We start from the raw sequence: 24968 nt of genomic DNA, 5'->3' as shown, positions 1-24968 counted from the left end.
GCAAAAGTAATAAAAGAATATAAGGCTTTCTTTTGTATTGAATCATTCCGTACCTTTAATAACACATATAAAGTTATTTTTAAAGTGTCACTAGTAACCTACAAGGCATCTCTAATGATTTCGTCCTCATCTCTCTAGGTGAATTAGGGCAAGTTAAAAGGGACAGGAAAGAATGTTGAAATTCACTGACACAGACATTTAAACTAGAAGAATATCTGCAACCCTTCTGAAAGCAGTTTGAAATGGCTTTTCAACCATGTTAAGGAGAACTGTTGATAAAGTTAAGTCCAAGCAAATGGCACTACTCCAACAAGAGGAATGGAATGGAGAAAAACAAAAGACAGCACGAGGAACCCAGTGCTTAATTTGTAAATACAAACGTGTCGGTGCTCAGAGCTCTCCTCTGAAACACGAGGCTGTTGCAATTAAATGTGCGAGAAGGGAATACTGAGGCAGCGTAATCCTGAAGCCATCTCGGGTCTCTTCAATCCATTTTGAGCCACCCCCTGCCCTTCAGCTCACTCTTGCAGCTTTCTGCTTTCTCCCATTGTGACGCTTTTTCGTTTTTCTCTTCCTCCGTCTTTCCCAAAGGTGTCTTTTGCTCGCAGCAAATGCTTGAGGCAGAAGAATAAGCACCGGCCCTCACAAATAAGTGCCGGTGCTCAGCACCGGAAACAATAACACAAACTAAGCACTGGAGGAACCGCAGTAAGCTGTGGCAATGGTATTATGTTCCAGTGAACAGCCTATTTTCTATGGAAGTGGGAGCCCCCCCCATTTATAGTTCTGAAACAAGAACTCGAGCCTTGACATGTTGCACATATTTTAAAACAAACATGGGTCATAGATGGACAGCAAGCATGTGTTAAAAAGCTGTGGAATTCAATGCTTTCCCTACTGAAATGCATGAAGGATTTTAGTAAAATATTAGTTTTTACAAAAATATCTTTTTGCTGTCTGGAGAGGCCTCCAAACAAGCCAATAACTGAAGAAGACTAACCAAAGCCCCTCTCTATATGGTGTTGTTTTCTGTTTTGCTGACATTAGATCTTGCAGACAGATATACTACCTATAGCCAAACTCAAAAAGGGGGGTAAAGTCAAACATTTTCCTCGTCTGCCCTAAAAAAAAACGCAACATCAAAGTAGTAGCGATTGCAAAGGTCCAAATGTTCTCTGCATCAGAACATGCTGCCTGCTTCAATATGACGTAAAGTTGCCCGCCAATGAAATTATTGTAAACTAAATAATAAAAATGGTTTCCTGCAGGAGCCCTCCGAGCAGCTCCTGTGTGAGCCTCAGAAAAGCCTTTTTTAATAAGATGGCTGTCACACAGATACTATGGCTACAGTACCCCAGATGACAGGGTCATACTATCATTCGTACTATCATTATTATATACTCTTTTCCATGTCTAGCCTATTGATAAGGAAGAGTACATTCCAAAGCGTCATTTTAGTTTGGTTTCTGTTGAATTGATGCTAAATTAAAAATGCTACATGAAAGCAGTGTTAGACGTGTTTTAAGATATTTCACTGAATTGTGTCTTGAATGATTGTCTATTGTGTACCCAGTCTTCTGGTGGAGAGAAGGCTGATCCAAAGATAAATAAAGTGAATAGGCCATAGTGCTGGACTGCATCCTGCACACGTGAAGGGGCCAACTTTCTGTAGACACCGCGTCAGCTGCCACCGTGTTCCAAGCATGTCTGTACGATATTTCTAAAAGCTATTTGTATGGTGCATTGTCTTGGAACAGCGCAATTACAGGTGTTATTTTACAAATGGTAAACATCAAAAATCTGTGACAGAAATGAAGGTGGGAATCAGGCCCTTCCTGTGCCAGTATTTCAGCAAAGACATTCTTAAACTTGATTTGAAATTGCTAATGTGTAAACAGAAACCCACAGCCAGGTTGCCACGCATGTGTTCCTAACATCAGTTGTTTAGTTACAATAATGTGTTTACCTTGTGACCATGAAAAGAAGGTTAACTATGGCTCAACAAATACAGAGCACAAAGGTTATGAGGCAGAACAATGCGGACACCGTACGCTTGGATTTGGATATGTTTACTCTATCACTATAGTAATTCCAACCACAAATCCTTTACAACTCACTGAGCTGTAAGAGGAAGACAATATTAGGATTTAAGCCGCAAGCAGCACAGCATGGCAACCAATGATGAACCTCAGCCTACTCCTAAGAGGCAACAATCCCCATGGTTATTGTTTCGCATGATAGTGAAGGTGTAGAAAAATGACATTACGCTGCAGATGCTTGAGGTGAAGATTTATGTCCCGAAGCATCAAGAGGTCATGAGTCCAACTTCCCAAACCATACCGACAGGAGTCCGACTAAATCTAATTGAAGAAGATGAAGTCTAATCATGGACCCCCTTCACGAGGGTGGACTCAAGAGTGCAACAACTGGTTGCAATCTGAAATCTTTTTAGAGACAGATTGAGCACGGCTCAAGATAGGGATTTCAGAACTTGCATCTGCTGCTCAGCCAGCCCACCGCATGGATGCAGGAGAGCATTATTCGAAAGAGTCTCTTGAACCAAAACCCATAAGTCACAGCACTGTTGTTAAAGTATTTTGATGGCTTTTATATTATCAGATACATGGGGAAGAAATAGGAGGCTTACTCTGAAGTCTCTCATCACTTCTACAAACTGACTACTCGGAGGTGGAATCCACTGAGGCTGATGAAAAACCCTAGATGATAAATTGTGTTGCAGGTTAGGCAATGAATCTATTGGCAAGAAGTTGGAGCCTGGATATAATCAGTCTTTGATCTAAATAAGCACACATATGAGCTCCCAGAAAAAATACGATGTAGTGCAGCTACTAAGAGATGTTTACTAGCAGCCTGGAAATGGAGGTCAGGCTAATCGGCTATCATCTGTTCCGATACAGATGATCTCCGATCGTTAATCTCTGGAGCGGACAATGCTATGTCTTTATTGACACATGCAAAATCTCACTGTGGAATATAAACCCAAACAATTGTGTTTGATGAATATATTTTCAGGTTTGAGGAGGGGGTTAAATCCAACCTGAATCTCGGTCTTAATTTACCCATCATAGTTGCTTGTTGAATATTCTGTAGATCACTGTGACATTAAGATAAAATGAGTAATAGAGAAACATAGTGCAGGCCTGATATGGTCTTCTGTCAACAGCTGGGTACCCAGGACTTGAGGATTCAGGATGGGTATGCCTTTAGTCCCTGAAGGAATGAGGAAGGTATGGATGTATGTACATGTGAAAGCCCAACCACCTCTAGAAAAAAATGGGAGCAGAGTATTGGTAATATTGGTATGATGCAAGTTACAGCTGAAGTATTACACTTGGTATCTGTGGCTTACAAGTCATCTAGCAGTGAGGGATTAATGATCACAGATAATCCTAGGAAAGAGGAGAAGTGCGAGGCTCCACAGTGGCTCTTCGGGGGAAGAGGTACACACACAGCAAGAACGCAATCCTAACTCTTGTAATAGGAAAATGTCTGAAGCACGAGCAAACAAAAGAAATGGAAAAACATAACAAACGTGAGGGAGGGAAAGGTCTTGTGATGACCATTAACAGAAGCAAGGAATCATACAAATATGCACAATTGCCACGCACTGTGGAGGTTTCTGCCATGCTTTCTTGTGCTGATGCCCCGCCCTTGACCTGGAAGTCGAGATCTGTGATACAGGGAGTAGTTCTAAGTCATAACTTTTTAAAAGCTAGAATTCTAATGTCTATACGCCAACCACCTTCTTCCTGCGTGCCATAATTTTAGCGCCTTATTCCAAATCTTGTTGCTAAGGATTTTAGCGATTCTGCATGTGCAAGTGGGAGCCTGTTTGCTGTATGAACTCTCTTTAACCTTATAGACCTGACACATATAGACAGAATGCCTAGCCACTACCTTGCAAATATAATTAAAATGATATTTCTATATTTAACTGTGTATTCAGAGGTTTTTGGAATACAATAGTTGCATGGGATTATCATTGCAATACTATTCTCATACTAGTGATAAAGAATTACAATTTGTTATCACATGCAAAAAGTAAAGCCCCCATAAAACCCTCCCTAGAAACCACATCCCTCCTCTTGGGAATAACCAGCCCCAAACCATTAGTTGATATATCTCTAATTAAGGTATATGTAATGGCTTGTTAATGAAACAACAGGTCCATAAATTTGTATTCCCCAGTTTGTTGCCAAATCTCAAATGGCATTGTTTGCCCAGCAAGAAAATAGCTTGAAAGTTCTTTGATGGGGCTCCAAATACATTGAGCCTAATTACTCCAATACAGTTCAACCATGGTTTCCAAACTGTTTACAATTCCTAGAGCTCCCCAGTGTTAGTATGCTCTAAAGTCTCGCACGCAACTATACCAAAGTTGGGGGATTCATCTTCTTGCATCACAAAGCAATGGCAAATTTTTCTGCGACAGGATGCTGGCCAATAATCAACAGCCTGTGTATGTAATTCTTGAATATTCAGAAGGTGTTAATCCCAGTATTTTTGCACAGAGTTCTTCTTGGACAGAATATCCCAGAATTTCTTTAGTGCCTCCAATATTGCCTTCCAGAAGGGCTTTAGCTTTGGGCAGTCCAACCAGATATAAAGCAGGTTACCTCTCTGGCTACGTTACCTCCAGCAACTGGGATTGGCATTAAGAAACATGGTGCAACTTTTTTGGAGTATAATCCTAAAGGCACATCAATTAGTAACATACCTCTCCAATCCCTATCCAAACAAATCTCATATCTATACCTCCTCATCTGTTTTCCCATTCTGTTTAAATTTCTCTTTTCAAAATATGCTCCAGTTTAGTCATGTATGCTCTCTGACAACGGTTTTTGCATCCAGATTGTGAGATAATCTTTTTATTGAAGACATTAGTCCTTGGAAGGTTGAGTGCTTAACACAGTGACATATTTGCACTTAATGCAAAAGCTTCACTTCATAAAGTTGGAAATCAAATTTGCTTTACATGAAAGAGTAAATAAGAACCTTTTTAAACAGATGTATCAAACGGTTCAATATGGACTACCTGGGGAAATATTGATTTGAGAGGATTCTCATATATGGAATGGGAAGGAGGTAAGCTGTTCTGTAACCTCTACATTATGCAAAACTCTGGGAGTGGTCTGTATTGGTTCTTGTTTGCTTAGAGGTGTGTAATGTGATTGCATGGCCCAAGGCATATCCCAAATAAATATAACTTATACAAAAGATATTGATGTGATATACTATGAAAATGAAATCTCACAAATTGTGAAATTTTAGACAATAATATGAAATAAAAGATGTTGCAAAGACTATTTGTGTCGCACAGTACATTTAAACTTTAATAGTTACTTTTATGGGTCAGTGGCTAATTTCTAGTCACAACTACATGAGAAACAATAAGTATTAATGACTGACCAACAACAACAACTAGAAGGGTGTGGTCATTTCTCTGAATGGGTATTAGGAGCAGCATCCTGTCTGTTTAGACTAGTTATTCATTGAGTGTGGCATGGGAACCATTTTATTCCTTCTAGCCTCAAACTGTCTTTGAGCTCTAGCTTTAAACAAGGGACCACTGGCAAGCCAGACTTCCGACTGTTACATTCTGTTACTCATTATTGTTCGTTTCTGTGGTTTTCTTCTTGTAGCTTTACATACAGGAACAATACAATTTCTATATGACCTGATAAGTGGGCGTTCTTATTGCCTTTATCAAATGTAATCAGGAATGACAAGGTCCATCTATATCAGATGCAGCCCTTTCTCAATGCATCTGTGATTGGTTGGAAGGAGACTCTCCTCTGAGGCATGGCTGTTGAGAATTCTCGAAATAATTGAGATAGAAAATCCTGGAAATAGATTTTATCTTTGTCTTGTGAATCCTAGCTTGTTTTAATGGGAAACAGGAGTTAGCTTAGCCTTTGGCTTGCAGACTCATTCCCCTGTTACCTAGTGACTTTTACCCTACTTAGCTTGCTCTGTTTTAGCACATTTATTTAATTGTATCTTTTAAGATGGCTGCCTTGTTTTTAATTAGGCCTATGATTTAGTTTCACGTTATCAGTGCCACCGCGCTAAGGTAATATCAAGCGACAAAGATAAACAAACTTTAGGTGTTCACATTAGGTACTTTCCCTCTTCACACCTTCAAGGGAATTGTTTATATAAATTACTGTTCCAAGCATTTCTAGTTATCTATTGTTTGGGAACAGACCTACATCAGGGGTCTGAGTAGATCTGTATAAATGCAGCTCACTTAGACAGATAGTCATAGGGATTACGAGCAGATGCCATCGCTGATATTGATGCTGCACGTCACCCTGCCGCTGACCCAGTCTTTGTGTCCCTACGCAGTCTGAGATACAGACCTCGTTCCAAAGTAACAAGGGTTGGGGGGGCTCTTCTCATGGACATGGCATTAGCTCTCTTTTAGGTTAGTGGTTAGGTTCACCCCATTAGGGCATTAAGACATATTACACACTTCACGTCTTTTCATGATATTGCAAGACGGTGGGAGTCTTTGTGTTAGTGATTCTTGTCTTTACCATTCTGTTTCTTGCACGGTTCATTATCCTAATCATTGCAGCCCATGCAACTTATCGCAGATTGCAGTTTTGTTAAATAAAACCTATTGAAACTTTACTGCATCTTCTTTATTGCCTGTGTTTGATTGAGACATGGAGTCTGTGAGAAAGGGGTAATTACTGTTCAACCATGACACTCCCTGAAATGTCACACTCTTGAGTTCATGTGTAAAGGCTGCCACAAATCAGCTTTTACTGTTTGGGTTTTTGGTGAGGTGCTGCTAGTGAGCCGGGAGGGTTGGGATGACAGTTGCAACTTGTTGTAGGACGGGCATAGTCACCTACAAACATAAGTACTGTCATCCTTAAACCCACAGTATTGCCTACAGCAAGAGTCAAACTACAACCGTCTCTTGCCGTTTTCAAAATGCATTCTTTTTCAGAGAAGTAGAGGAGTTTGACCAGTATGTCTCTAGTTTGTTGTCCGTGCATTGGTCTTTCTGGGCTAAACTTGTAGGGGGCGTCTAGTCTGACTGCTTCATAATCCTCTTCCAGAATAGAGGAGAACATACTGACTACAAATGATCCCATGCCAATGGCTCTGTACCTTCCGTTGGACCTTTGATCTGAATGTTATCACTTCAGTAACAATTTTCAAGCTTTGCGCATTGCAAAGTACTAATTTGGTGGTGTTTCTTAGTGCTTCCAGCTATTGAGTCAAAGTGATGTCAGTAGTGACATTTTTCTCCACTTCTTTTCTAGGTCAAACGTCCTCTTTTGCAAAGAATCTACATCTTTTTCATGTTCTCCAATATGGGCGCTAAGTCACTCTGGAGCTCTTGCAGACCTTTATCCAGGAATTTATCCTGAATTTCATTCTTAAAGGCAGTCATCATATCAGCTTCTGAAGGTGTCATAATTGACAGCTAAAAGTCCAAATGCATTGAAGACCAAGTTGGGGAAGGGGGCTTTTGTGATAAGCTTTTTTTCTACTGTGGCAAGTATGAAAACACCTAACAAGTTCTTTTGCGTTTGTTTTTTCAGCGGCATACAGGAAAGGACCAAATCCCTACATAGAAAAAATGCAACAGGTATTTTATTGATCAGTATTTCTGTAGTTTATTGTTTTAGGATCATTCCAGACCTGTTGTGACTTCCTGCTGTAAGTGACTGTTTCTATCCAGGTTTCAACTCATCATTTATCACTGAGTCCTTCCATAGGGAACCTTGAGCTTACAGATCCGAACATGAAGGTCAGTTAATGACCCTGCTTGACTAAAGATGTGCAGAAAGCACTGAACAATGATCACCCTCACAGTAACAAATGACAAAGCCAACAGCTCGAGAACAGTAATAATTGGTTTCATCTTGCTATATGAAATTAAATGAAAAACAAATTTATAAAGTGCACATATACCAGAAGGCGTCAAGGCACTGAATGCTTATGGGACCTTTGTTGAATTTGCTCATTTTAGGGCTTTGGCCACAGTGAGTGAGTGTGAGCTGGTTTCCACCTAAGATTATTCAAGTCTCTTCACAGTAATCTCTTAGCCTCTAAATCTACCCAATTGGAAGAATCAAGCCCTGATGAATAGGCATGTCACAATATAGGTCTGGGTTGTGGTTATTCAGAAGATGATTGGTGCTCTGTGGGCCTGTGGCTTTCACCAGGTTTGTCATCACTTTGATTCTGATTCTTCATTTGGAAATATGCCATTGTAGATGTGGGAATGCCATAGAAGATGTGGGAATGCAATCTCCTCAACCACACGTCCACGGCCAGGTGGGACCCCATTCCCAACAGCAATGTTCTAACTCATGAAGACAAATCTGGCCGTCACTGATCAGGCCATTGTTATGCAGGTGAGGTACAGGGAGGCATACGTGTGGCGCAGTGAAGGGTACTATCTAGAGATTGGTCTTCTCCGAAAGAGGGACGCTGCCTCATCAATCCGTACTTGCACCTAGTTAGATCACTGCCCGTACTGGTTACAGACCCTCAAAAAGGGAGCGTTCTTGCTCCCTTGTTTGTGTTTTGACATTGGGTGGGAGGTACTGAGACCAGTGTCAGTCTTCTGAATCACTGGAGTGCAATCTGAGCAGACTAGAAAGGTGCCTCACTCTCTCAGCCTGATGCTTTGACCCGCGTTGGGGATATTTCTTCATAAGGTTGAAGTGCCGACACTCCCCCTCATAAAATATGCCCTAGGGGTTTGATTACAGATTATCAATATTTAAATAACCACCTGCCAAAATGGCAGTACTCCACCTTGAGAGCAGATGCTCGGAAAATCCCACTTAAACTGAGAGCAAAATGGGAAACAGACTGCTACCACGTGTTTACTGACAGACAATGGGACAACACACTAGCATTGCTCCATACGATCACTAGTAATGCTTGATTTCACCGAATGGATTTTAATTTCATACACCACACATATGTTACTCCACTGATGCTTCACAAGATAGACCCCGCAAAGACCCAGGGTCACCCTGAGAGGCACCAGACGATAGCCACGTATTTCCACTTTATGTAGTAAGCGCCCACGGGTCCATAAATAATGGATGCATGCAGCTGACTGTTACCAGCTTCCAGCTGGAATTTCCCAACAGCCCACAGCCCTGCTTTTTGGGAATGGGAGCAAATACATCCAAACAAAAAAATGAAGAGGAAATTTATACATTTCACTCTTCTGATGGCAAGGAGGTGACTGGCCATTCACTGGCTCAGCCCCAAAGTCCCCACGATTACCAGCTGGAGAAGGGACATAGGCAAATGGTGTTTAGCAGAGGAAATTAGAACAAAACTGGTTAGGCTGGATGTTAAGCTTGAGGAAGATATAGCAGTCTGGCAATAACACCAAAAAATTACAATTCCCGCCAGATGAACGTCCACCTTGAATGGTACTAGAACCCTAGACTGTGTAATAGGCACGAATGCTGGGCTGCCCGGATACCACATGCAGGGGGTCATAGTTTAATGGCCCTGCCCTCTATTTTCAACTCTATACATCAATAATGAGGAACCACCGAGCACTGTATTGCTGGATTATAGCACTACTCGAGACAGATGCTATGTTGTATACCGTCACTCACTCTGAGATACTGATACCCCGTATACATGTACTGGATTAATATATTAAATGGCATGTGTTATGTTGTATGCACCAACTCAATAAACCTCTCAAAAGATAAGTTACGTATATATAATAAGTGTAACTTAACTATGTTATAGTTAACTCAAAATACATGTACCTTGACTATATATATAGTCAATGTAGATAAAAATGAAGTTAACAATACTAAGGGGGTCATTCCAATGTTGGCGGGCGGCGGAGGCCGCCCGCCAGAATTCCCCCCTCCGAAATACCGCGCCGCGGTCAAAAGACCGCGGCGGGTATTACAAGTTTTCCCCTGGGCTGGCAGGCGGTTGCTGAAAAACCGCCCGCCAGCCCAGGGGAAAACGACCTTCCCACGAGGATGCCGGCTCGTAATCGAGCCGGCGGAGTGGGAAGGTGTGACGGGTGCAGTGGCACCCGTCGCGTATTTCAGTGTCTGCAAGTCAGACACTGAAATACTTTGCGGGGCCCTCTTACGGGGGCCCCTGCCGTGCCCATGCCATTGGCATGGGCTCGGCAGGGGCCCCCAGGGGCCCCGCGAACCCCCTACCGCCATCCTGTTCATGGCGGCTTTCCCGCCATGAACAGGATGGCGGTGGGGGGGTCGGAATCCTCATGGCTGCGGAGCGCGCTCCGCAGCCATGGAGGATTCACACGGGCAGCGGAAAGTCGGCGGGAGGCCGCTGACTTTCCGCTTCTGACCGCGGCTGAACCGCCGCGGTCAGAATGCTCGTTGGAGCACCGCCAGCCTGTTGGCGGTGCTCCCGTGGTCGGTGGCCCTGGCGGCCACCAGCCGCCAGGGTCAGAATGACCCTCTAAATCTTTACTTACCTATGTGTGCTTACTTTCATGATATTCTGGTAGTCAATATTTTGCCATGATATTTTGGTAGGTAAACATTCGTATCATCTATATTCTGAGGTACAGCTGCCTTTGATTTACTAGGTAAAGCTTTGTTTGCTTCATGGGCGCACATACTTATGCACAAAATAATCCATCTATAAATTGATTATTCATATGTAGCAGGCCTGTTCAAATGGGTCCTTAATTGAAAGCAAGTTGTTTATATTTCTTAATCTCTTTAGCTGCATCCAAATACAAATAGAGATCCATTCCAGCACACAGCATAAGCATTGATCTATCTACTGGTGATGATTTTGTTTTTCAAACAAAAAGTAGTGTGGTTACAATGACGATTGGAGACTACTTTTGTGAGAAATTATAATTTATAAATACCACTGTTAGAATGGAACACCACATTTTTTAAACACAGAATTTTCTTTCCTAAACCCTTCTAGCTGAGGTGATTGCAATAACAAAACTACTTTTCAGGTAAGAATGTGTAAAGAAGCCTTTCAGATAAGCCTTTTGGATAGTGACCCTTAAACATTGCAGGAACAAAATTAAACTCCCCTGGCAGAACAATTATCTTGTAACTGTAGGAAAAAACATATCAATGTTTCAAAGACGTTGTGAAAAAAGACATCTGGGAAGGACCTGTCTTGTCAAATACAGGAGTTATAGTAGAACCACATTTTCCTGACAGAGGATCAGTTTGATGTTGTTCTTTGCACATATGCAAAACCACTTCGATTAGAAAGGCATGCATATTTTGACGGATTTAAGGGAAAAAGGTTTTGATTATGTGTATGTTTGGGCTGGGGATTTTAATTCGAGCAAATGTGAGAGTCCCACTTGTATTGTCTGTGGCTACTGTGACTGTAAAGAGAATGAACAATCCCATTTCCCTCATGCCCCATAAGGGGAGTCTATAAATGAAGTCATGTATAAATTAAACCTGGAGATGAATGAGCAAAAGATAGAGTCAAATGGGTTGCTATGCCCACATTTCATGGAAATGGTCATTACTCCACTATAGACTTATATATTGATTTACGTAACTGAGCCAAATAAGATCTTTTAAGATAGAACGCTTAGTTCTTAGTGACCATTAAGTGCTTACACTTAACATAAATACTCACAGGTTGGGGGGCCCAAAACATGTAACTTCCTTCCAATCAGTGGGAAAATGGGATTAGCTTAAAATAGGCAGGTGTAAATGGAAAGAAATTGCTGGAAACTGTAGTTAAGGAGAATACCTAAGCCTTTGATATTTGTACCCAATGGGGGGGTGAATAGTGAAAGCTGTTAATAGCATATCATAAAATTGCAACAGCAGTCGCTGATAAACTGAGAGTCCCTGTAGGTAACAGCAAAAATAGTAAGTCCCATGGCTGGTTTGATAAATACTGTACTATAGTTAGTACAGAATTAAAGAATGTGCTCCAGAAGCGTCTAAGCAATAGGGGGGATAGCCAAGAATTATGAAGAAACTATAAACTAGCCTTATTGGCTTGGAACAGGCAACTACAAGAGCAGGCTTGGAGAATCAGATACAGGCAGCAGACACCTGTGACTGCATTTTGTTCTGTAAGACTGTTAATTCTCTCTTTCTTAAAGATAATATAATGCAAACCTAGGAGGTCTCAGTCACCCCTGAAGCATGGAAGACCCACGTTAGTGGGATCTTAAACCCAAATATTATAGATATTGCTCTATTCCAAGAGCCAACTTAGGTGGTAACCTTTGAACCCAAGTAGCTTGGAGGATGTCACACTAGCTTTATAAAATAGCACTCTTGATAAAGCGCCAGGGCTGAATGGGGTCCCCATTAACATCTTTAAACTAGTTAAATCATTATGGGGAGATTGGGAAGACCCAAGATGCTATCACCCTATATCCGTATTGGGTCTTGGGAAGATTAGAAATCTGGGCATTTGACAACCATATATTTACTGATTCCCAATATGGGTTGAGAAAGGAAATTGGTACTGTGGAGCAGGACATTAACCTACAACTGATAATTAGTAAATACATAGTGGCACGCCAAGGATACATCCATCTCTGTTTTGCAGACCTAAGCAGTGCCTTCAACCATAGTGAACCATGTTAAATTGTGGCAGATCTTAGCTGAAATGGGTACCCCTGTTGATATCATAAACCATATCTCTCAGCTCTTTTCTTCCTTAACATCCGGTGTGCATTTTGGAAAAAGTGGGGTCTGCACAAGTAACTTTAGGGTAACAAAGGGCATTTGGACCCATTTGTATTCTCATTATACATTAACGGAGCCAACTCCCTGCTCCAAAGGCTGAATACAGACCCACCAAAAATATGTGCCCATGCTACACCAAGTCTATTCTTTGCAGACAACGCGGTATAGCTATCTAAGGACGGCGAGTAGCAGACAGCTTTTAATTGATAATTTTGTACCCTTTATGGAGGGCAGATCAATGAAACATAATCTTAGTAGAACATACACATTGGTCTGCAGCAAGGAGCAAAATAAGGGTAAAACAGAATTTGTGAATGGCAAAAAACTAGAAGAGGTGAAGACTTTTAACAATTTAGCTATCTTATTTTCACAGGATGGACATTGGGGAATCCACCTACAAACTTCAAATGTAAAATTTATTAGGGCCTCTGATGTGGTCTTTAGATTTGCAAATAAAATTAGAACAAAACAAATTAGAGAAATGGTAAAATTATATAAAAGCAAATGCCTCCCAGTCGCCTTATTTGGAGCAACGATATGGGGTATGATAAACTGTAAATGGATTCAAACACAGGAGAACATCTTTTTGTGTAGACTCCTAGCAGCCCCACAATCGACCCCAGCCTACATAGTACATAAGGAACTTGACATATCACACATAGAACATCATATACATCTTACTGGTGTGGCTGAATGGCATAGCATCTGGAGTAAATCAGGTGCTAAGTTTACAAGAGCTATAATAAGGGATTGTTTAGAACTCAATCAGTACGGAACAATCCCCTGTTTTCAGTATATAAATGATCTATTTCTGGAACTAGAGGAAAATTGCAATGTTCAGGATCCCGTTAGCATCCTGAAATTTACCAAAAAAAAGAACTAAGTACCATCTTTCTGGGGAAAAGGGAGGTCCTTAGAGAACTTTAGGAATGGACTAAGGCCACAGTGGAGAGTTATTGTAAGGGCCCGATACAACTGGGGATACAAGGCTACCTGATAAACATGATCAACATGCAGGATAGATTTTATTTGACTAGATTACAGCTTCAGCTGCTCCATCACATTGTTGCATTCCCTAAATCAAAATCCTGGTCCTCAAATCTTCCTATGTGTCCATGCGACAAAAAAGCCGGCAATCAACACTTTATGCTATTCTGTACATTTTATAAGGATATTAGATCAAGAGTTCTTCGACCCCTATTTTTAAAACAGGGCTTTGTTTACCATTAGATGCCCTTTGATTTCCTTCTGAACCTCAAAGATGTTCATACTTGTAATGCCGTTGTGACCTATATCAAGGATGCAATAAGAAGGCGTAAAGCCTTGAACCACCTAGAAAGGTTGTGATATGAGGGAGAATAAGCAAGAATATGGGTTGACATTTCTTACTAGGATTAACAGCACTGTCTTACTTTTTACACTGTTTTTACTGGCTTTTTATATAAATCTCGAGTTGCATCAAATATGTACAGTATTTTGCACTTATAACACTCCATATTGCTAATGCATGAGCTTTAAGGCTTTTTAACTATTAATTACGTATGTGTATTAAATTATTATTTTTATTGTGTGCATTTTGCAAATCCAACATTTTATGATGGTCATATGTGAGATTTCTAACTGTATTTACTTGGATGTGCTATGCTTTTATGGATCATCTGTATAAATCCGAATAAAGCTTTCTAATGAAAGAAAGACAGATTCAGGTGGCCTTACTTTATGTTCTCAGAAACCATACAGCAAAGCTCAACGGTCCTAGGCTGGTATCAAGATTGTGACCTTTGAGACTAGAGAGAAGGTTCACTTTATATAGAAACATTTTCTGAGGTTTCTTTAAAATGAGCAGAAGGTCTGTGAACCATCACTCGCTCTTAGCCACTCGGGGGTGGTAAGAATCATCCTGGCTTATTACTTTCCCATCTTGATCAGTATTGATGAGAATCAGTGGGGCTAATTAAAAGTTCTGTGAAATTTCCTCAAGCGACTGATCAAAAGAGTATTGCCCATCCCCCCTTGCATGTTTTAACTGGAGATCAGTTCTGGGCTTTAATCTTTTCTCATCTTACTAGGTTACTTTTCTATAGCACTGGAAAAAACCCTACTGAAGACTTGTATGAAAACCATTCTCATTATGTTTATGTCTGTACTTCTATTTTGGGTGTCAATCAATCTGCATTAATATAGATCGCAAAATACCAACATGCACGATAGCATCAGGGTAAGGATATACAAGGCAGTCTAGACACACTGTTCTAACTCCACATCTACTTACATTGACAGTATTGTGCAAGCAGATAGCTTTAAATCAATATTGTTGCAGCCTGCTATTTTAGTCGATATTTTGCAAAAACACCTCATCGAGGTGTTTTAGCTGTGGCAAAGTAGGTAACCCTTGTTAATTCAAATGAAATATACAGTAGAGGAGTACCTTCATCTCTACATGGTTCTAGATTGTTTTCTATCCATTGTTGTATACTAAACACCCGAAGCATACACTATATCGCACTTCAAATGAGATTCTGTTGACCTTAAGCTGGAGAGTATAACTGGAGTGCAATTACTTAAAATAAGGAATTTTAAAGAATTAATTTCCCCCAATAGATGTAGGTCCTCATTACAACATTGGCGGGCGGCAACCGCCGCCTGCCAAGTTGAAACCGCTGAGCGGCCGCCAATGCGGCCGCACTCCCACGGTGTCCATTATGACATCCCCGCTATGACATTTCCCCTGGGGCCCCGCCACTCCCTGTACCACGAGCCTTTTCCTGGCGGTTCAAATCGCCAGGAAAAGGCTGGCAGTAGGGGGACTCGTAATCCCCTGGGCAGCGCTGCTAGCAGCGCTGCCCTGGCGGATTACTACCGCCGGGGCCATTGTGGCGGGAAACCGCCGGCGATGCGAAGCGCCGCGGTCGTAATGACCAGGGGAGCACCGCCAGCCTGTTGGCGGTGCTTCTGTCATTTCAGCCCTGGCGGTCCTGTACCGCCAGGGTTGAAATGACCACCATAGTTTTTCTATTGGCATGTCCTCAAAATTTGACGCCATAACAAATGTACTAAGATTTTCGTTTTTGGTTTACTTTTAATGTGGGTGCTACTACCTGCCCACCATAGTTTATTTTTTTTAAAAACTTGATAATGTGGCAGGTCTTGTTGCCATTGCTGTTTTGCACTTATGAGCTACTCGTCGTGCATGCTCAGAAAACTACATCCCAAGGCAATCAAAGTATTTAACTCGCTAATATTCTTCCCTGTATAAATTTAATTTCAGAATGGTATTCCTACCTTTGTTAACAACCAAACGTTTCAATTAATGTAGAAATCTTACCTTCTCTTAACAGTGTTGGCTGTGCTTACATTCCGGCTAACTGGACTATATGTCTCCAAAAAGCTAAGGTAGGGGATAGTACCATTGCGGTTGACTGGAATCTATATGTGAAGAATGAAGAGTGCATATCAGCTTCACATACTGCTTTTGAAGACTGCCTATTATATCAATCACTTTATAAATGCAACTTAAATACAGTACAAGATGTGTTATGCAGTTAAGAAATATGATCACTGTGGGATGTAAATAACCGGTACATGGTGTTCGAAAGTCACCAAAATGTTTGTAACGCGTTTTAAATATAATTATATTTCCACTGAAGCTTTTCCTTTTCAAATATATATATATATATATATATATATATATATATATATATATATATATATATTCACCACACAAAGCTGTCCCATTGCGGTGCGCTTTCTCAGGCTGGTGCTAGGGTTAGGGATGGATCGTCCCTCATTTCAATTTTCAAACAAAGATCGTGCTCACTCCAGGAATGTTCGTATACTTTTAATTTGAAAATGAGTTAATCACCTTCATCACCACTGACGCATTTCGACCACCAGGTGTTGCTCACAGTTCGTGAGTGTGTTTTCTATGTCTTCCATTTATATTGTCCCACGTGTGCCCTTAATGTGGCATTGTGGGATATGTAGTGCTGTTAAAAACAATAATTACCTCAAAGGTTTTTATTTGCGATTTGCATGCAGTGTACATATCCCTTCAAACTCATTATTAACCTTTCCCTAATGTACATAGTGGTACTCTTTCACATACATCTGTATCTTTTACAGAGGACTAAGGATCTTTACATTACCTAACCATCCCGACACCAAATCGGAAATGTTGGAAGAATGGGGTGCTAACAGCATGGACATGACATGATGTACATTATTATCAAACACGCCAAAAAAGAGATTGAAGAGATCCACAAAGGAGTGAGGGAGGCAGAGGAGAATATTATATCCTTGAAACAAGAGGAGGAAAGTAACAAATTAAGGAAAGTAATGGAGGCAAATTGGATAGATATGAGAACTCGGTGAAAGAACGCAAACACAGAAAGTTTAAAAGAGATGAGATAGATTACAACGCAGGCAGCATCATCACATTTGTCAAGGGATTCGATATCTTCAAGCAACAATCTACAATTGATCAAAGAGTGGTACTGGAATCTCCCAACAAATCCCTAAGGGCTGGTGGTCGAAACGCATCGGTGGTGATTAACTCATTTTGAAATTAAAAGTATACGAACTTTCATGGAGTGCAGCACAATCTTTGTTTAGAAATATATATATAATATACAATTCCACTTAGTTTTTTTCAGAAATTTTCATTTAGGAAAAAAGAATCTTGTTCTGCATTTTTGATATTCATATGAAAAGAAACTTTTGTCATATTTTTGCTATTTATATGGACCTCATCGAAGCCAGTCACAAGTCATGTGTAGGACTACGTTGGCAACAAACTGAAGGGGAAAGTGTGTACATTTAGCCTGGTTAGCTGCAGTAGAAAAAGGTTATGCAAGTTGAAATGCGAAGAGACCTAAACGTTAAAACACATAGGGCTTAACACAAATAGATAAATTCCACTCCTAATATCAGAGAACCAGTCGGAATACACTGCATCTCTAGCAGTACTAGTAATAATAGCAATTACAATAATTACAGAACAGTAATGTTTAAAAGATTACCCGCCTCCTCCCACAGCCGATAATACACACCTTTGAGAGGAGGGCGTCAAACTGCTTTTGTGTAAGAGGCAACAGAAACGTGTCTATCACTCTCTGGAACTCTCCTTTTGTGACTGTGAAGTTTTCATCAGCATCTAAAGTTTTAAATGCACTTCTCAGCTCGCCTTCTTTCTCGCCAGCTTTTTCAAACAGAATTTGTTCAATATCATATAATGTGAGAGTGGGATCCGGGGTCGACAGGACAGACGAAGCTGAAACACAAAAATGACAGATTATTTATTGACATTTCTCTTCCTACACGCTTGACAAGTGACCACAACAGATCAGAGCAGCGAACGTGCTAATGTACATGAGCACAGCAGTGACGCCCCCTGTGAGACATCCACAATGACCTTCGGTTTACATGTCAAAGCCACCTGGAATCCAGGGCTTGCACTAGACACCTACTCACTTTGAGCCCCCTGATGGAAGGCATCAGTCCTGCTGATGGCAAGCAACCACTGGCAACCCTACCTGTGTTTATGACTGGCCTGAACGCTTGATACACGAAGTGGAAGCAAACACCCTTCCTTGTTCACCAGACATGTGTTTCAAGAACAGAACAATTTTGAGGGGAGAGGTGTACAACGACTGCTGTCAATTTAAAATCCACTCAAGGACTGTAAGGGACAAAGATCCCATAAAACGTGTCTTCAATATGAAGATGTAGTGTGGAGGCCAGCCAAGCGTCCCAGAAAGAAGGCGGAGTATCTGTGACGGCAAGCTGAGAGGCTGCTTATCAGCAGGCTACCTGTGACTGAGTATAGAATGAGCTACTCCCAATGGGCAGCTTCCACTGCTGCTGCCTGCGTGCTACATTCCTTGTGTGGGGGAAGTTTGCACTGCTGCTAATTTTGCTGTGCCTATTCTATTTCTGAAGGAAAGCCTGTATCATTATTTGTGCATAAAGGAATCTTGCACAACTGACTGTGCTACATACACATTTGTCCATAGCTTACATTTAATGATGGTAGGGCAGAGATGGCACCACTCAACGCCAGGTTTATTCTGGTAGCTTTGGGTTTGGCCTAGAATTATGTCGTCAGCACGTAACATTCAATGTTAAGCATTTTAGCAGGTCTCTGAACCTGCTGGACAAATGACAGGACTCTAGACCTGCTGGAGAAAATACTATTTACTTAGGGAGAGCTTGGCATAAACATTTTTGAAGCACCACTGAACTAGAAGGACGGGGGAAGAGTGAATGAGTAGACTGTTGATCAGTACATGCTGCAGTAAGGTTGCAATTAAAGACCAAATTATCAGGCAAATAGGACACCTGACTAAAAACTACAGATGGATACATGTCTGTGTCAAGCCAGGAAAGAGTTTGTATATGAAACTGATTCCTTTTTTAAAGTAATAAATATCAAATCAGTAATGTGATAATTTTACGTTTTTCTGTAATGCATGACAAACTATTTTAGTGGATTATGTGAGAAATAACTGTATTGTGTATTTGACATGTTTATGTTTTTGAAACCGAAAAATAATCCACTCCGGAAAATGATGAGCTAGACCAAAACTGGGATTAAAATGACATCGATATTTATATTGGTTCTAGGGTTCTATGCCAATGGAACCGTGGCAAATGGTGCATTTTTATAATGTTTGAGCAGAAGTATTAAGGAAAACTGTAAAGACTGATACTTGTTCAAAATATTCTCCTCTACAGGTCAACCAACAACTCGCAGAAGCCATTGCTAACTCAGATGATGCGTTCCCAAGCCCCTCACCTACCCGCCACTACCCATGCTTATGCTACTGGTGCAGCACCCCTCAGTTACAACACAGGGCCGAAGCCACAATATTATAAGGATGAACCTTAAGCTCCTCCCATGAGAACACTTGGAACTGCCCAATCAAAATGTTCAGCATCCCTGCTCTACTGATCTAGAACCATGCTCCATAATTCAACAGGTAAATCCGGACATCCCATTAAACTTACCACACACACACAGGAAGGTTGTTCCATTGCCTATGAAACTTCTTTTGACAACATTCACTGCACAAAGCTCAAGGTAGAACATTAAACAGAATATGTCAACTCTGCAAAATCCTCTCCTGAATAGGTAATACTCAGTTGTTGATTCTCTCTACTCAAACAAAACACTGGACCTCTTTCTTACCCCCCACCGCCATCTCTCCCATTTACTGCAGTCTTCCCCAGCTCCTGTGAAATCGAGATCTTCCCTACAAAAGATCAGGTCATTCACCTCCATGCAGTACAAAAACCTGTATCACTAGCTCCTTAACTACAAATCTTTGGTATCTTTTACCGGTAGCTTTTCCCATTCTGCTACAAAACATAACACCTGAATGGGGTAGCAATATAGTGGGTGTGTACCATACTTTAGGGGAAAAAGAATCATACAGCCAACCTCTTATTTAGCCCTAGTTTTCCATCCTTTGATCACTAAAGATTCCAGTACAAATCAGTACTCCTCTTATTGATGCAGCACAGAACTTGGTGACTTTTCCTAAACAGTCCCTCCTTTTGGGTGACTTTAATATCTATTGTAGGTGGTTCACTCTTACAATGCTTGTTCTCAACAAGTAATTATATACAAATACAACAATGAAGAATACAACCTAAACAATAACAGCAGCATTTTTATTTTAAATCATTTACATTATACCAATAATGAATGAAGAGACCATAAACTTTAATTGCATAATGGGGAACATACGCATCAACCTAATACAGACCCTAACCTTAATGCTAGTTCTATCGCTAGCTTGCACCATACCTTCTTCTACACCTGTGTCTGCGACTACCCCTAGACCTACTTGAACTCACTTTTGCCTCTATATCTATAAAAATACCTAGTTTACACCTAGCTCAACATCTGGACTCTCCCCCAACAACTACTTCTACACATTCACCTACCAAAACTGCCTCTAAATGTACCCATATATCTACAACAGCACCTAGTGATATTTCTATACCTACACCTACGGCATCCTCAAATACTTCCAATTCCTACATCTACGTCCACCATTACTACTATTTCTATACCTACCTGAGTCTCTACAGTGACATTCACTTTTACTTCTACACATTCTAACACCCTTAAGCTTTTTAGTTTGCCGTAAAGGCAGCTTTAGCTGCATGCCAGAGCTTAAGTCATGAAAAAAGCATAAACAATACATATGGAAAAGGCACTTGGGTCAGCACCAGTCAGCCATTTCTTGTTTGACATGCCCTTCATATTTTGAAGCAGCCAACAGGTCAGCATTTTGGAGTCAGAAGTGGCAGTCAGCATGTGTGATGGAGTATTTTCTCTTTACTGTCTGAGTCTAGATATGGCGAGGACAAGGATTGAGATACAAGGATATCTGTCTCTGAAGACAATGTGGGGCTAAAAGGGATGCTTTGTTTTTCCAGGGATCAGATGACCAAAAGATCCCAATGCTCTTCGTGACCCTCAGTGTATGGTCTGTGGTGGGGCCAGACACTGAGCCAGAAGAATAGGAGGATCATTACTCTAGTGGAGCTGTAAGCCCTAAATGACATCCTGAGAAGTGTCTGGCTCTCCTCCAATGGCCACTGCTACAGTGCCCCTTGGTCCTGATCTCTACAAGTAGACAAAGTATACTGCTACACATCTTTATATGGTTTAATGAGCTGGCCTCAGGCTAAAGCAGCTCTGCAGCATTCATATAGTTCCTGCTGCTGCCGTGTCTTTTGTTAAACAGCCAGGTCGGCTACTACTAGGCCCTCAGATGTATGAGGAAAAGTGCTTTGGTAATGTAAAATCAATTGTGTGGGACACAGTGATTACCAGATGCATTTTTAGTTCACAATTACAAGTTTTTCAGCTTGGAATGAGGAATAACGAGGACAGTCAGTGTCCGGCCACCGATTGCTACAGGTTTTCCCATTATTCTGTGAACCTTTCCCCAAGATAAATTACACCTATTTAGAACTCACAAAGTAGGTCTCAGGAATAACCCAGAGGTGCAGGATTTACCAGACTTCTCATAATGGCAATTGAGGTGGGAAATAAGGTTTCTGTCCCAATCAAGCTTCTGATCAGTCAGAAGCTAACAGAGTGGCTCAGTAAATTTAGCACTTCCTGCTGAAGCAAGAAGCAATCCACAGATGACAAATTTGATTCCCCAAGGTTGCCTCAAATTTCTTTCCTTACAGGATCAGCGAACAAACTATCATTACAGTGGCAATAGTAACATCGGTAATATAGAGGGCTTAGAAATGGAATAAGAGTGGTACAAAGATATACTGCCTTATTCCAGCACTCAGAGAAGCATCACATATATTTATAAAACCACTGCAGAACACTCCATATGATAGACTAAGGTCTGATGTTAAGACCGATCTCTATCCAACCTGACCAACCATTGCTGTGCCAAGATTACTTTGTGTGATAAAAGAGGCTGTAGCATAAAAGATATTCCAATGCATAACTTTATGCTAAAGCCTCTCCTATCACAGCCTATTTCGACAATGCAAAACACTGACCCAAAAATCTCCTTGACATAGTTAAACAGACAACCATTCCTCCACAAGCTGTTGTTCTCACTGACTTCAATACCAAATGTTAGTCAAATGTTTCCCCTCCTCTTTCATTCAAAGTAAAAAATATTGTACTCTTTTTTAAACTTGTTTTATTGTCAATCTTTCACCTCACTGCAGAAACAAATCTCACGTAATGGCCCATGTTTATGACATCTTCAAATTCAAACCTTACAACTAACTATGTCAGCATGTTCTCCCACCTTCTTCGAAAAGGACCTTAGTTTGCAGCTTGTTCAAACTAGATGAATCTCATTAATAGCTCTGCTGACCCACACAAATTCTCCACTGATTTTAAAACTGGTCATGCCACTTCCCTTTCTAAAAAAGAAATCAGTAGATGGCTTGTCTTGATGATTTAAACAACTCCTGAGCCATTACCGTTCTGACTATTCTAGCACTGCTTATGGAAAACAGTTTGATACTTAACTGACAGAGTTCACTGGTGTCAATGAACTCTACAATGACTTACAATACTGGCTCAGATATGGCTGTGCACAGAGAAGGCCATGATCTAAGTAACTGATGATAATTTGTGCATGTCAGACAATAGTGACTCCTACCTTCTGCTGTTTCTCAACATGTCAGCAGTTGACAACTTTGTCAGTCACTAGAACTTACTGGATATTCTACAGGATGGAATGAGGACTGAGGGAGTGGAATCATCAAATTTACCTCTGAAGAAACTACTCACAACAGACTAAACTAGGCAATTCTCTCTTCATTATCTTTTTCTTCTCTCTGTAGTTCTTCAAAGATTAACTTCTTGCCCCAAATCTCTTTGAACTTCATCTTCAGCATCCCTAAGTGATACCACACACTTCTGGTAGAGACCTTCAGCAATATGATGATGAAAACTCAACTTGAAAGTCTCCTCTCGGAATGTCATCTGTCTCCTGAAACCCCTCAATTCTGAACATTTCTCAGTCACTTAAACATACCCCCTTCTCAAATTTCCTTCTGAGTTCAATCCTGGGTTTACTCCTTTATTATCCTTGTTAGTAATCAGTCTGCCATTGAGCGCTCCAATCTTTTAGTTTGGATAATCTCTGTTTGAAGGAAATATCTTTCCTAAAGCAATCATCAAGCCATAATGTTGCATCAGAATGGGCATAAAGATTTTACTTCTTTGTGCTGCCATTTTCGGAACCTATGGTCTCAGGTAAAGACTTACTTAAAGATGATTTCACTGTGGATGAATAACTGCTCCGTGATAATGTTCTATTTGTTCCAGATGGAGGTCTTACGGCAAAAGTAATTCCACGTGAATGAGGGCGTAATGCATGTAGATTTGAGGCACTAAGTACACTCATCATGTAGCTCTACAATGAAAGCCAAAACAAGATGTCATTTTACATGCTATACAATTGTAAAGATGAAATTAATTTACAGTAACAAATAACAATATATGCATATTAATTACGCAATTGTTTACAAATGGTGAATTGGGACAACATAGACTCATGGAGTAGCCCGAGGTGGCGCTCAAAAGCTCCTATAATAATATTACTTTACATATAAAACTATTCTGTGGTAGGTCAACATATATTGAAGGCAGAGAAATCAAACACATAACTTGAAAATGTATACAGAAATTAAAATCAATCAATCAATCAATCAAAAAGTTTATTGAGCACGCTACTCACCCGTAAGGGTCTCAAGGCGCTGAGGGAGGGGGGTCAGGAGGGGTGGGGGAGGGGAGGCCGCTTACTGTTCGAAAAGCCATGTCTTAAGGTGTTTTCTGAAGAGCAGGAGGTTCTGAGTCTTGCGGAGGGTGGTGGGGAGGGAATTCCAGGTTGTGGGGGTGAGGTAGGAGAAGGATCTGCCTCCGGAGGTGGCGCGTTGGATGCGGGGGACTGTGGCGAGTGCGAGGTCGGCGGAGCGGAGGTGGCGAGTGGGAGTATGGAAGTTTACTCTTTCATTGAGGTAGGTTGGTCCAGTGTTGTGGAGGGATTTGAGTGCGTGGATGAGGATTTTGAAGGTGATCCTCTTGTCGATCGGAAGCCAGTGAAGGGATCTGAGGTGTGAGGAGATGTGTTCATGGTGTGGGAGGTCCAGGATGAGGCGGGCGGCTGCGTTCTGGATCCTCTGGAGTTTTCGCTTTCGCTTGAGTGTGGTGCCGGCGCAGAGGGCGTTTCCGTAGTCTAGCCTGCTGCTGATGAGTGCATGGGTGATGGACTTTCTGGTCTCTATGGGAATCCATTTGAAGGTTTTTCGCAGCATGCAGAGGGTGTTGAAACAGTAGGAGGTGATGGCGTTGATTTGCTGGGTCATGGAGAGGGAAGGGTCCAGGATGATGCTGAGGTTGCGTGCGTGGTTTGTGGGCACTGGTGGGGATCCTAGGGCAGTGGGCCACCAGGAGTCGTCCCATATAATTTTGTTGGGGCCGAAGATGATGATTTCGGTTTTGTTGGAGTTTAGCTTGAGGTGGTTTACTGTCATCCATTTAGCGGTGTCAAGGAGTCCAGCGTGGAGGTTGGTTTTGGCGGTGGTAGGGTTTTGGGTGGAGGAGATGACGAGTTGGGTGTCGTCTGCGTAGGATATGATGGTGATTCTATGAGGTCGGAGGGTGTTGGCGAGCGGGGCCATGTAAATGTTGAAAAGGGTGGGGCTGAGGGAGGACCCTTGGGGGACTCCTCAGATGATCTTGGTGGCTGTGGA

At 41.3% G+C, this 24968-nt stretch overlaps 1 protein-coding gene across 1 annotated transcript in view; it reads right to left on the bottom strand.

Moving 5' to 3' along the window:
* EFCAB6 (EF-hand calcium binding domain 6) overlaps positions 1 to 24968 on the bottom strand; it is a 469029-nt gene that overhangs the window by 400548 nt on the left and 43513 nt on the right. The window contains exons 2-4 of the mRNA XM_069228294.1: positions 23482 to 23629; positions 17762 to 17982; positions 16039 to 16139 (exon numbers count right to left, since the gene is read on the bottom strand). Of these exons, the coding sequence (XP_069084395.1) occupies positions 16039 to 16139; positions 17762 to 17982; positions 23482 to 23623 (464 nt within the window). The 5' untranslated portion in view covers positions 23624 to 23629. The remainder of the gene's footprint in view (positions 1 to 16038; positions 16140 to 17761; positions 17983 to 23481; positions 23630 to 24968) is intronic.

This window comes from Pleurodeles waltl, chromosome 4_1 (genome assembly GCF_031143425.1).
Source record: "Pleurodeles waltl isolate 20211129_DDA chromosome 4_1, aPleWal1.hap1.20221129, whole genome shotgun sequence".
NCBI classification, from domain to species: domain Eukaryota; kingdom Metazoa; phylum Chordata; class Amphibia; order Caudata; family Salamandridae; genus Pleurodeles; species Pleurodeles waltl.
The sequence above is the reverse complement of the archived record's forward strand: the minus strand, read 5'-3'. Positions and strand labels throughout refer to the sequence as shown.